The sequence below is a fragment of the Coptis chinensis genome, chromosome 7 (assembly GCF_015680905.1).
Source record: "Coptis chinensis isolate HL-2020 chromosome 7, ASM1568090v1, whole genome shotgun sequence".
NCBI lineage: Eukaryota > Viridiplantae > Streptophyta > Magnoliopsida > Ranunculales > Ranunculaceae > Coptis > Coptis chinensis.
The window spans coordinates 2,176,497-2,189,899 of NC_141462.1; the positions used below are offsets into that span (position 1 = coordinate 2,176,497).

General features: G+C 36.1%; 3 protein-coding genes and 1 long non-coding RNA gene across 7 annotated transcripts; all 4 read left to right on the plus strand.

The window, feature by feature from the left end:
* The first annotated feature begins 833 nt into the window (after positions 1-833).
* Positions 834-4,223, plus strand: LOC147485164 (B3 domain-containing protein At5g42700-like). Of its 4 annotated transcripts, none has more exons than XR_015200929.1 (9): positions 917-1,082; positions 1,443-1,596; positions 1,691-1,795; positions 1,882-1,910; positions 2,019-2,184; positions 2,347-2,553; positions 2,946-3,028; positions 3,890-3,923; positions 4,049-4,223. XR_015200929.1 is itself a non-coding variant. In XM_086570313.1 (8 exons), the coding sequence occupies exons 2-7, from the start codon at positions 1,462-1,464 to the stop codon at positions 2,982-2,984; spliced, it is 681 nt and encodes a 226-aa protein (XP_086426439.1). In that variant the 5' UTR covers positions 834-1,082; positions 1,443-1,461; the 3' UTR covers positions 2,985-3,028; positions 4,049-4,223. The 4 variants fall into 4 exon arrangements, 2 of the variants coding, with proteins under 2 accessions (XP_086426439.1, XP_086426438.1); XR_015200930.1 differs by having other exon boundaries at positions 972-1,082; positions 1,449-1,596; XM_086570313.1 differs by lacking the exon at positions 3,890-3,923 and having other exon boundaries at positions 834-1,082.
* Positions 4,224-4,875: 652 nt separating this feature from the next.
* Positions 4,876-6,088, plus strand: LOC147485165 (B3 domain-containing protein At3g19184-like). Its single transcript, XM_086571145.1, has 5 exons — positions 4,876-5,255; positions 5,339-5,443; positions 5,541-5,581; positions 5,679-5,841; positions 5,993-6,088. The coding sequence occupies exons 1-5, from the start codon at positions 5,121-5,123 to the stop codon at positions 6,086-6,088; spliced, it is 540 nt and encodes a 179-aa protein (XP_086427271.1). The 5' UTR covers positions 4,876-5,120.
* Positions 6,089-6,160: 72 nt separating this feature from the next.
* LOC147485166 (uncharacterized) lies at positions 6,161-7,004 on the plus strand. The gene is made up of 3 exons (XR_015200931.1): positions 6,161-6,269; positions 6,632-6,706; positions 6,879-7,004. It is a non-coding gene; the product is annotated as an uncharacterized LOC147485166 (long non-coding RNA).
* Positions 7,005-9,224: 2,220 nt separating this feature from the next.
* LPAT2 (lysophosphatidyl acyltransferase 2) lies at positions 9,225-13,125 on the plus strand. The gene is made up of 11 exons (XM_086573256.1): positions 9,225-9,487; positions 9,642-9,764; positions 9,884-9,923; positions 10,057-10,130; positions 10,372-10,431; positions 10,835-10,912; positions 11,046-11,204; positions 11,694-11,819; positions 12,290-12,382; positions 12,539-12,625; positions 12,702-13,125. Exons 1-11 carry the CDS (start codon positions 9,407-9,409, stop codon positions 12,939-12,941), a joined length of 1,161 nt encoding a protein of 386 aa, XP_086429382.1. The 5' UTR covers positions 9,225-9,406; the 3' UTR covers positions 12,942-13,125.
* The last annotated feature ends 278 nt before the right edge of the window (positions 13,126-13,403 follow it).

Genomic DNA, 13,403 nt, shown 5'->3' on the forward strand with positions numbered 1-13,403 from the left:
GTTGAGGGTATGAACTTAACAAAGCAAAGATGGTGGCCAGAGAAAGTCTACAGCAGAACGATTTGGTCATTTTTCACTCCACCATTTGTACCTTCAGTCGATTGAGATTATAAACGCAGTTCCTATTCTAATCCACCAAAATAGTTAAGAAAATAGGGCTATTGTTTGGAAACTTGAAGAAGATTGTTGTTCTACACTCTACAGTCTACTGGATGCCTGAGTTTGAAATGATTCAGAAATCATAATGTTTCTGTATATCCACCGAATTGCCCCTTTATATATGGCTATGATATCTTATTAGTGATGGATTTTCCATAAAAACTAAATGGAATGGAATTGTCACCTCCATAAAAACTAACGCACCATAGGTTCATGGTTCTTTTTAAATGATTACTCCAATACATGAATGTCTGTTTTGCACACATCACAAAACGAATTGATTCACTTTCTTATATTATTAACTGTGGCTACAACCAGAATGGCTTAGTACCAAATTTTGATCATGGCATTCAAGTATTCGACATTCCCCTAGATGCCTAAATTGCCCAAGTAATTTAACCATTCTTCCACATTAGTAAAATTAATAAATGGAAAAATCAACCAAAAAAAATAAGAGTTCGGTTCCTCTATAACCGGGTACAGAGATGAATATCTGTAACCATATTATTGAACCGTTACATCTGTGCCGAGATACACAACACACAGATGTCGAGGTCTGTATTTTGAGGCAAATGTGTGTATTTCGAGACGATCCAACGGTGCAATAACACGGGTTACAGAGATTCATCTCTTTTACAAAACTAAAAAATGAAAAAGAATAAAAAAAATATCCCAAAAATTGGACTCCCGAGTCCCGAGAGTCTAATTTTGAATTCAATTTTATACTATTAATATGGCGCTTACCATTGGTCATTCTACATAACACACAACGGTCATATTCTCCAATAAACTCAAGGGTTTAAGGGTTTTACCTCATTTTTCCATTTCTCCACACCCAAACTCTTCTTTCATCTTCTCTTTCACACAAAACCAACTCCCACCTCCACTTTCAACACTCCATCTATCTCACTCAACCGTCACTGGTAAGTTCTTTCTTCTTCAAGGGTTTATAGAGGGTTTAAGGATTTCACCTCATTTTCCACTGCTGGTTAATGGGTGCCTTGGTGTACGTGTTTTGGGTAGATATAATAGTAGTTTTTGAGGTCATAGATAGAACACAAACAAGGGTCATACTTCATTTCCTCAGACATGATGATCATTCATGCGATGTGTTGTATCCCTCACACTAAGCTTTGCTTTAGAATCAATACATCTGACTATCACCAATATAAGTGTCACTGGTCTTGTATTTTATTTGATTTTTATTATTGGATATGGACATAGTTTCCACTTTTTCGATGCTTGGGGTTGATTTGTTTAACATTTTGATGAATCTGCTAAAGCTTTAGATAATTGAAGAAAATGGTGAAAGCTAAGACAACAACCTATGAAGAAGTACGCAAGCAAAGAATGGAGGAAAATAAGAAAATAATGGAGCAATACAATCTCACCAAGCTGGCTCAAGATGTTCGGAATGTGTCCATGAAACCCTCCCCTGTAGTAACTCTGTCTCCTACTTCTTCATTTTAATACTATCCCATCTCTTGAATCTTCTAAAACTGTGAATGTTTTTGCCATGTTTGAATAACAGATGAAAAGGGCAAAACCCCGCTCTTCTATTACAGAAATGATAGTTATGGAAGCAAGACGATCGTCACGTATTGCTAGCCTTCCAGCTCCAGTATACAAAGACACGGTATGTCATTGTGTCTTATTTGCACTTTTACTCATTTTGTGACCAAATTACATTTTGGAGTTCACTTATTCCCATGTTCTTTTCAGGGAGTTGGTATCTTGGAAAGACGCAAAAGGTTTGTGATTATACATGTATAGAGATATTGGTTTTACTGTAGATTGAAACATAATGACAAAAATTGTAACCTGATTGGTTTATCCTTTGATGTGATATTATATGTTAGGTACAATGTGCCAAAAAGGGATTTATCAGGCAGAGTGTATGCTTCACCAGAAGCTAGAATGGATGCAATAGAAAGAGCAGAAGAGTTGGAGTCGAAACTTGAAAATGGTTTTCCCACTTTGGTTAAACCAATGCTCCCATCGCATGTGAGCGGAGGATTCTGGCTGGTAAGATCAACTTTTTTTCTGGTTCCTGAAGTTGTCTGATAGTAGGATAGTTAGATATCTGTTGTGCTTGTGATTGCATCCACTGTGTATGATTTATCTCTTGTTTGATTTGAATACCAGAAACAGGTGTTTCTAAATTCTAAATATAAGTCCTGCTGACAGGGCCTTCCTAAGCAATTCTGTGTGGACCATCTGTCAACACGCGATGACGTTATTACTTTAGTTGATGATAATGGAGAAGAGTATGACACTGTGTACCTTGCTCGAAAGACTGGTTTAAGTGGTGGATGGAAAGGGTTTTCAGTTGCACATGATCTAGTAGATGGAGATGCCTTAGTCTTTGAAGTAGTCAAGCCCACAGAGTTCAAGGTAGTAGCTTTCAGTTTGAAACTTCTTTTGATGCTTTCATTCTTGTTGCTTTTTGTCTGTATAAGTGTATAAATGTATGAAGCTTGGGGGATATAATAAATGAATTGTAATTTCTGATATAAAAGTTTGGTGTAAAGGACTCTTGTGATGAATTTTGTCACATATTGTAGGATATGCAAAGAATAAGCCTAAAGACTTAGGATGCTGTTTGTTTCTTGCTGTACTTAACTCTTTATTTCGATGAGACCCAAAGCTCCACAGTCGTATTGAGCTCTGTTATGAATAGATGGATGCATCACAAATTCACAACACAATAAAACTTTTCTGAAACCATTAGTACTTTAGTTGTCATGGTGTTCTAAGTAGATTGAATTCTACTCTTTCCAATGTAGGTTCACATAATAAGAAGTCAATACTTAACTGAAGCATAAGGAGGTGCTCATCTGTTGGTGCAATTTGAAATTCATTAATGGAGGTAATCTGCTTGTTCTCATCTAGCATATTGTTCATATCTACAAGTCTCTTCCTGCCTGGAAATCTTCAAAATTTGTTTTCATCACTAATATTTAGCAAACATGCGATGCATTATCTATCCAACAAAACCTCTAATAACTACTATTTTCTCTAGTCCCCACTATTTTCTTTATATGTAAGTGGACTTTATTTTTCTGTGACTGGAGCTGGTTCGGGGACTAGAAGCCATGTCCTAATTGGAACATGAAGTGTACAAAGGTTGTCGTGGAACATTAAAGAAACATAACGTTTGGAGAGGGCACTCCCTCCTTATTCCACGATTTGATTCAAAGGCTATAAAATATAGATGGATATGTAAACTACTCCTGTCTTGTCAAGTTTCACTCCTAGTGGTTAGTGTCCACTTTTCTTGAGAATCCAATAGCTTTGGTCTCAGCCAACCGACGAACTTATACTACAATACTGTGGAAACTATGATTTACCCCTAACGGTAGTCACCGGTGGTAGTGGAAAGTGCTGTTCTTGGTCAAGAATCCAAATATTTATCTTCAGGGAGCATAATCTGTTCAAGTTGATTGAGCAGACTATGACCTTACATTATTATTTAACAGAGTACAACAAATCCTTGAGAAAATGGTAACGCCTTTCAACTTTTTATGATTATCCAGAAAGCACTAATTGTGCTCCATTGATTACCTTGAAATGATATCCAAGGTCTAAACAGTTCCAAGCCAGTTTCAAGAGACTTGCATTTGTAAGTAGACGATCTAGAAACGAAGGTCAATATAATGTATAAAAGTATTTCATTCTGAACTTTATTCCCCTGTTGTACTGTAAGACTGACTCTTTCCTGCCTTGTAAGGTGGTACTGACGCAGAGACCCTTCTCTTTTGTAGGTGAGGTTTATAATACTCTATTCCTGTGCAGTTTCTAGTTTGGTTAAATCCTTTTGGTGGTCTTTCTCATCTCCAAGGGATCTTATTTTGAGGAGCTTGATTGCTCACAGTTAATTTTTTGGCAGGAACTTGAGAAATACATATGATATGAGGCTATGAAGGTCTCCATTCTTCAGAGGATTGAGCTTCCATCCACCTCAGTTTTTGTGAGGAATATGTATTATTTTGGACTTTGGAGGATGATCTTAATATCTAGTGGTTTATTTCAACTATTCATCTATTGAAATAGTGTTCACTAAAGTGGTAGAATTTCATATACTCATCAGATACAATAATAACAGTAATAATAATAATAATTATAATTAGCAAGGGAGATGCCCAATCCACACCATTGATAATGCACATCTCTGAGTGCACCTCAATTGATGATCACTGCATGCACTCTACGGATTTCCATTTTCTTTTCCGAAAATTACTACCATACAATTACACAAATGTTCTAAAACACCTAAAAAAAAAGGTCCAATACATGTGACTAAAATGCAACAAATACTTTGTACTATAGTTCTAGAAATAATTATGCTAAAATACTTCCACTTTGTCTTCTAATCAATTAATTAATATATAAAAGAAAAATGCTAACAAAAAAATAATCATTTGGAGACCACAGTTTCCAAAACATTGGACTGTCCAACTTTTGTGGAGTATTTACTGTATAGTATTGTACACAGTACATTTGAATTCAAATCTCTATTAATATGGCGCAAAAAACCATTGGTCACTATACAAAAACCCACCCCATTACTCAACGGTCAAATCAACTCAAAGGTTTTACTTCCCTTCTCCACAAAACAAGTCTTCATCTTCTCTTCTTCACAGAAAACAAAACTCAATCTTTTTCTCCAACACTCACTCACTCACTCACTCAACCATCACTGGTAAGTTTCTTTTACCCTCTCATTTTCACTACTACTTCAAGGGTTTTATAAGGGTTTAAGGCTTTTTGTTACTTTCAATCTTCTTTCTTGTTTGTTAAGTCTTTCCATTTTATGCATATCCACATTTTTTGTTCAAAAGTTACTTTCATTTTTGTTCTATGGACTAATTACTCTGGATGAGTTGTTAGGACTTGAATCAGTGTCTATAGGGTCTAAAATTTCTGTTACATGGTGTTGATTTGAGGAGGTTTTGAAGAAAATGGTGAAGGCTCAGATGACAACCTATGAAGAAGTTCGTAAACAAAGAATAGAGGAAAATAAGAAAAGAATGGAGGAATTCAACATCACTAAGCTTGCTCTGGATGTTCGAAAAGAGTCGATGAGGCCCTCCCCGGTAAACCCTGTCTCTAGCTTTTCCCCTTTAGCATTACCACATCTCTGTGTTTAATCTATTAATGTTTATGTCATTTGGCCTAGATGAAGCGGGTGAAGCCTCGTTCTTGTCTCAAGGAACTAGTCGTTATGGAAGCAAGAAGATCATCGCGCATTGCTAGTCTGCCAGCTCCAGTTTACAAGGATATGGTGGGTAATTGTGTCTTAGTTATATGCTACTTATTTTATTTTATTTGCTCACACTGCGTTTCAAATTTCAGTTAACTCCCTTTGTTATGCTTTTCAGGATCCCATTGGTGTCATCGAAAGGCCTAGAGCGGCTAGAAGGTTTGTGAGTACACATTTACAGGAACATTTTCTTGTATATGGTTATAAACATAATAATTGATGTAATGTGACTGGGTGATGACATCTTATATGTTAGGCATTTCAATAAGCAAAGAAGAGATTTGTCAAATAGAGTGTATGCCTCACATGAAGCCAGGCATGACACAACAGATAGAGCAGAGGAATTGGAGTCGATACTTGAAAATCCCTGTTTCGTTAAACCAATGACCCAGTCTCATGTGACTGGAGGATTCTGGCTGGTAAGCCTAATATCTTTTATATCAGAAGTTGTGACTGTAGAGATTTATTTTGCTTAGCCTTCTAAGCCATTCTTTCAAGTGTCGATATACCGTAGCTATCATTTGATTCAAATACAAAAACAAGTGTTTTATTTGACTGGTTATGTTACAGGGCCTTCCTAAGGGCTTTTGCGCAAAGAACCTGCCAAGACGTGATGACACGATTACTTTGGTTGATGAAGAGGGAGTGGAATATCCCCCACGGTAAACCACACCTTTACAACCTATTTGCTGACAGGAATGGTTTAAGGGTGGTGGATGGACTTTGGTTGATGAAGAGGGAATTTACCTAGCTGACAGGAATGGTTTAAGTGCATGATCTAGTTGCGCATGATCTAGTTGACGGGGATGCGTTAGTTTTTGAGTTAATTAAGCCAAGAGAGCTCAAGGTAGTACCTTCAGTTTCAGTTTCTACAGTACTTGTCAAACTTCTTATACACTTATTTGCTTCCATTTTGTCGGCGTGAATCTATAAAAATATGGAAGTGCATAGTATATATTATTGTAGTCCTCTATTCAAGTTTTATTTCAAAAGACTTTGCTAGGTAGTCATAGAGTTTTAGGGTATTTGAAGATACTTGATGTTAGTTATAAGTATAATTTGCCTTTTTCCTTTAATTATGTAGCTTTAAGTTTTTAAGAGTTCAATCTGACATTCATGAGTATCCTATGCTTGAAGGTCATGATGTTAGTCATAATCAATCTAGTCACTCTATTCTAAGTTACATGATTTCCACTCTCTCAATTGCAGGTTCACATAGTTAAGGTCAGTGGAGATTGAAGCATTTGGAGGGTGCTCATCTATTAATTCGTTAGTGTGTTGTAGGTTAGTTGCTTGTCCATAACTAGCATACTTTTTGAAGTTTTGGTTCCATGGATTTGATTTCATGTACTTAACGAATGCTTGTTGAAGTTGTTTTGCTCACTATGTTTGTCAACTTTGAGCCAATTGCATAATTTGGTACATACTGACTCCTTTCATCCATTCCCTGTTGTAGGTGAAACATAGTTTGCATCTGGTCTTTCTGCAGAACAAGAGTACAGTCTACAGCAGCAAATAATATAGATGAGGTGTTAATGTTAGTCTAGTTATTCATGTCTGCGTTGTTTTTTATTGGTTATTGCTGCTCGCCTGCTCCTATATGTTTAGTCTACATTTTGCACTTCTGTGTAAAGGAAATGACCTTAATACAATTGACAGTGGCTATTCTCTAGAATTTTGCTCTTTCATTCTTGTGGTGGATTGGATTGATAAACTATCCTAATACGTGGTGAGGAACTTAACTTTGTGTATATTCAAATAGAAATGGTTACTTAATGTGTGGGTTTGATGTATCATTAACACGTTGAAAGGTTTAATGGATCAGTTGATGTTTCTGTTCCGTGTCTGCCTCTCTTTGCCTACACAAATTTAGAATACATTTTATCTTGTTAGACGTTTCAGGCTTTCAGCCCTCAACATGTAAGAAAACGTGAAAATATCAGTCCTAACTTCGACATGAAATTGTTTTTGGGGAAGCCGACGTATTTGTTTGTCTGGTACGGTATGGATGTAGTTATCCAATGTAATTGAGATCCATAACATAGAAAGCGACTACAATTAGTGTGGCTATAAACTTGATTGCGTGCTCAAAGTAGATTGCTTTATGGATGTTCTACAATTAGTGTGGGTGCTAATAACTGACATGAATTTTTAATCAAACAGTTCAAGATTATGACGAATTTGTCCGAATTAGGCTTGTTTGTTCATTTTATTTTTTTTTTTGCTAAAGATAACATTTTATTAACTTAATAGCTTGTCACTCTCTCAGTACATATGACTTTCAAGTCATAAGATAGATTATTTAAGGTGGTTTCATCCACCAAGAAAAGAAGTGAGCTGATCAAGTAGTTAGGGCGATGTGTTTGTGGTTTTACAATCCATTGCTGGTTGTTAGCTTGATAGAGTTGATGGGAAGCATAATTTGCAAAGCCATCCGCTACAAAATCCGCTTCTCTGTAGTTCCATTGCAATTTGTACTCTCCAATCTGAACCACTAAAAACTCTATATCCCAAACAATTGTGGCCAATGGAAGTTGGGATCTTGATCACATTCATCTGATGTTAGAAGATGGTGGAAGTAAATAGAATCTGTCTCCACAATAACCTTGGACATACCCGGTACTGATACTGGTTGGCATGCATAGAATTCAGCACACAGAAAGGCTGTTGTGTGGTGTAGTGGTTGAACTAAACCAAGCATAAATCTTCCAATCTCAACACATCCAGCCCCAATAGGGCCTGGGCTACCAATCGCTTGCTTGTTCATGATTGGTATTGTTGTTTAATCATAAATAATGTCTGTGCTACTACTCCCCCAACCATCTTGTTGGCCAAATCTTTGACTACTATAAGATTGGTAAGAAGTGTTGAAAGGAAAATTATCAAGTGTTTGAAAAACCGGTTCGTAGTGATTATAAATCTCTAAATATGTGTTCAATCTTTGATTAATGAAGGGATCCCATAATGAATACACAAATTTCTCTTTTAAACAATTTTTTTTTCTGCATCGATCGAATGTCCTAGTGGATTGATGATCCTACATTGTTCTAGACATCTAGTTTAATATAGATCGACAATAACTATAGCTGACAAAGTTGTCAATAAAGTAGATCATCTTCACTCCCAATATACAAAATAATGTTCACAGATCTTGATTTCAGTACACATAATAATGTTTGTTTCAACCTCCCATGGCCATAGATACTAAATGCTCCCCTTATCATTTTGTTTGTTTCAGCCTGGGCTACCACGAGAATAGATGAGGGTTCCGTGATCCAACGGTCTGAAAATCAAAAACAAAAAAGTTGGACCATCCAATGGTCTTGGATCTCGTCCCTATGAGAATATCCTCGGGTAAATGAACTCGTTTTTTATTATAACTAGCAAACAGCACGTGAGCAAAAAACATTTAGAATAAGTAGAGCTCACAGTTGGAGAGAGAAAAAAACACAGTTTATTTTTTTTTTATTTTTTTAATTATTTTATTTTAGTGGAGTCCATAGAAAAGATAAAAAAACCCAAAAATAACAAAAAAAAAATAATAATGTGTGGACACTATTATGTTTGGCCCACCGTTTTTATCTTTAAGACTTAAATATTCAAATATTTACCATTATGCTATCAATTTTGGTTTTTTTAAGTCTTTGAAAATTAGATAATTATCATTTTGCCCTTATGACGGATACAAATGTGACACTAAAACACTATTCTTCCTACTCCATATTTTTCTAATATAGTAAGATTTATTCCACGTGTCATAATTTGATACGGTTTAAAAATATATTATTTTCCAGCTAGGATTGGGAGTTTGTAGATTTGATGACTGGACAAATATAGAAAGCGGCCTTAAAAGCAGAGACAGACTTATTTTTGCCAACTATCAACAAACAAAAACAGGAAGCATCGATTCAATAACCTCATTAATTCATAAATTTTTTTTAGGCCATGCCTCGTTTTCATTTTTAAGAAAAAAAAAAGTTACTCATGGCGATCGCAGCTGCAGCAGTGGTTCTTCCATTAGGTCTTCTATTCCTTCTCTCTGGCCTAATTGTCAATCTTCTTCAGGTAAAACTCATTCTTCTTCTTCTTCAGCTACTTTTTTCCCACTTTCTGACGTTAAATTTGAGTGGTTTTGTTGAATTTTGTAATAAAGATCATTAATTGAAACTTGGGCCATGTTTATAATGTTGGAATTATGCTAATTTGTTTGTTTTGTTAGGCAATTTGTTTTGTATTTATTCGACCGGTGTCGAAAAGTAGTTATAGGAAGATTAATAGAAAAGTGGCTGAATTGCTTTGGTTGGAACTTGTTTGGCTTATTGATTGGTGGGCTCATGTTAAGGTGAATTTTTTTTTTTTTTCTTGTATTTTGTTGATTTTAGTTGTTGGAATTAAGAGGTAGAAATGATTTATCAGTAGCTGGAAAATCATTTGGATCATTTATGAATCATTTGGATGCAGGTCCAAGTATACATGGATCCTGAAGAGTTTAAGTTAATGGGTAAGCCAGGATACTGTCTTAGTTTAATAGAAGTGTTGTTTACATATAGTTTTTCTAGCATGCATCAACTAATGTATATTTGTGAGAGATTCTGATAAGAAGTAATGTGTGTGAGTAATGGTAAATTTTGCAGGTAAGGAGCATGCCCTGCTCATTTGCAATCACAAAAGCGACATTGATTGGCTTGTTGGATGGGTTTTAGCTCAGGTGAATAACTTTTACTTCTTAGATAAGTCACATAGGATGTACGATATATCACATAAATAAAATAAATGCATTACACATGTATGTATCTGCATCTGTAAGCACACAATAGGGATAACAGTCTGATATCAGAATTGAGAATTTGATTTCATGCACGCCTTGCATTCCATCTCTTCTGGAACCAATTCTTTAATATTTTCCTATAATAGAGGAAATAATTAGTAATCCTATCTACTTTTGACAGCGTTCAGGCTGCCTTGGCAGTGCATTAGCTGTGATGAAGAAACAATTAAAGTTCCTTCCGGTGAGTTTCATTTATTTTATGAGTGTTATACAGAGCCTTAGATTAGATATTTTTTTTGTTTGGTGATTAAAATTACAAAGGATATTACTATTAGTTTGAAGAAACATGGTACTTTTTTGTAAGATTTCATTACTTCCTTCAGTTCCTTGTATGGATACCCATCATGGCCAACTAAAGTGTGCCCTGGTCTTTGGCCATGACAACCATCAAGCCTTATGCGAGTATGATAAAACATCCATGTTATCCCAGTATCCATTTTCCTCCCCCTCTCCCTTTGAAGTCCGTTTGAAAATTTCAGCTGGGTATGCTTGCCTGTGCTTTCAACCTTAATATTCTTTCGGGTGTAGTTGGAGTCTGAGTAGTCTTTGATTTTGAACATACAAGTTGTGGTTGATCCATGCAGGTCATTGGTTGGTCAATGTGGTTTTCGGAATACGTCTTTCTTGAAAGAAACTGGGCCAAAGATGAAAATACCTTGAAGGTAGGTTAACATGTAATTACAGTGTTCAGAACATAAAATACAACTGGTTGAGATTATAATAACATGTAATTATATAGGTCAATATATGCACACTGGGTTCTCATTGAAGATCCACTTAAATTGTCTACTGCAGAATGGACTTCAGCGTCTAAAAGATTTCCCCCGTCCCTTTTGGTTGGCCCTTTTTGTGGAGGGAACTCGATTCACAGAGGCCAAGCTTTTGGCAGCCCAAGAATATGCAGCTTCAACAGGGTTGCCTGTGCCTAGAAATGTCTTGATTCCTCGTACGAAGGTTTTGTTCTTCTTGCATCTTTGGCTAGTAAAGAAATAGGAGATGAGTTCTTGATTTTTTCTCGTTAGTTATCCCTTCTGTTTCTGCTAAGAAAGAACAAATAATCTTGTCTATTTGTATTAATGTATCTTAACATTATACTTGTGTGTTGTGACTAGCTACTTTTGTTTATCATAATTCAAGAAGGTTTGATGATTTTAAAAATAAGCTTTTGATAAACTAAGATGGGAAGGTGGACCATAGGCCTGTTTCATGCATTACTTTTGCCCTATTTGCTAATTCTCCTTGATGAGCAGTATAGTCGTTTTCCAATATTGATTTGGGGTACGGAACACCACTCAACTTTAGGAGGGGCTTAGTCCTCGATAATAGGGCAAACAACTCTTATAGATAAATTCTGGAAGAGTTTTTGAATGTATGTAAATTTTTTTTACTTTTTAAATTATGGTACTTGTTCTATGACACATTTTTGTTTCGTTTTATTTTTAGGGTTTTGTTTCAGCTGTAAGCAATATGCGCTCTTTTGTTCCGGCTATATATGATGTAACTGTATCTATTCCCAGAAATCAGCCTTCACCTACAATGCTGAGAATATTGAAAGGGCAGCCGTCCGTGGTAAGCTAGTAAAGTCTGAAAGAATATTTAGCAATTGGATGGTTTCTAAAATTCTATCACGTTGTTTAATTTTGGTTAGGTGCATTCTGTAATAACCTGTTGTCAAGTTACTTACGGTTTGTGTGGATTCAGACATATAGCCACAACCCCATTGATCCGTTGGTAATGGTTGACTATCAACAAGTTGGTCATGGGATCAAGTCGTGGTGACCAAAAAAAACAACCAAGAAAAAGAAACAAAAAAATGTACTTAATAATCTAATTGATCATTAACACCCTCATCTGGCATAACAACTATTTAATTAGTCAGATTTCTGCCGTGTTTACTGTGGAGAAGAGAGAACAAGGAAGACTAATGCTGGTCTTAAAATTGTCTATGATATATGAATTTTCTCTGGTGGTTTTATTTTGTTGAGAACTTTTGAACCAATTATTTCATTGCACCTGCTAAAAGTTGTTTCTTCCCTCAGGTTCATGTGCATATCAAGCGACGTTTGATGAAGGAATTGCCTGAGACTGATGATGGCGTTGCACAATGGTGTAAGGATGTATTCGTGGCTAAGGCATGTATTAGTATCATATTTCTTTTTTTTTTTCAAACGGAAAGGAACAAACTACTTATTAATAATTATCTATCAATTACAAGTGTGGTGAAAGCAGTTTTTTTACTTCTCTTTAGGTTGAATTCATTTGCTTTGTGATTTCCTTTTTTCTGTTAGGATGCTTTGTTGGACAAACATTTGGTGGAGGACACATTTGGCGACCAAGATTTTCAAGACATCGGTCGACCTAAAAAGTCTTTACTGGTAGATAACTTGCAAACTCCAGTTTTTTGGTCATCTAAGATGTGCAAATACTCAATGTCTTCTTTTCTGGAGACAGGTTGTTGTATGTTGGTCATGCCTGCTTGTTATGGGTCTTTTAAAGTTAGTTCAATGGTCGTCTCTCTTTTCCTCGTGGAAAGGAATCGCATTCACAGCAGCTGCCTTGGGAATTGTAACAAAAATTATGAATTTACTTTTAAAGTCCTCTCAGGCAGAACGTTCAACCCCTGCCAAAGTAGCTCCTGCAAAGCCCAAAAATGGAGTGCCATCAGAGACGAGCCAAGAAAAGGAGCATTAGGTAATACCCAGTCAGAAATTCGGCCCGTTGGGCTTGCAGCCATTGCATTTGTAGACCCTTCTGTGATTGCAAATGGTATACGAGGCAAATACTTGTTGCATATGTGCCCTTCTGGTTCTTACATACTGTTGTCTCTGTGTCTTTTGTAACAGAACAGAAATTGAATGCATCTAAATTTCTTGAATCTTGTTCAGTTTAAATATGCTATACGAATGGCCTTCACTACTTTTAGTAATAGCTATATGAAGGCGTATTTGAATTTGCATTTGTGCCCGTCCGTACCATTCTTGCAGACCGTGTTGTTTGTAAAAGCAAACACAGCATCAAAATTCCTGAAATCTTGTTCAGCTAGAGTTTATTACAGTAGCAGAGACGCAGAGTAGTGTATAAAGAAGGGTACCCTATAAAGAATGACATTCACCTATACCGCTTCATGGTACTCCCCAAAGTGTATCACCATGG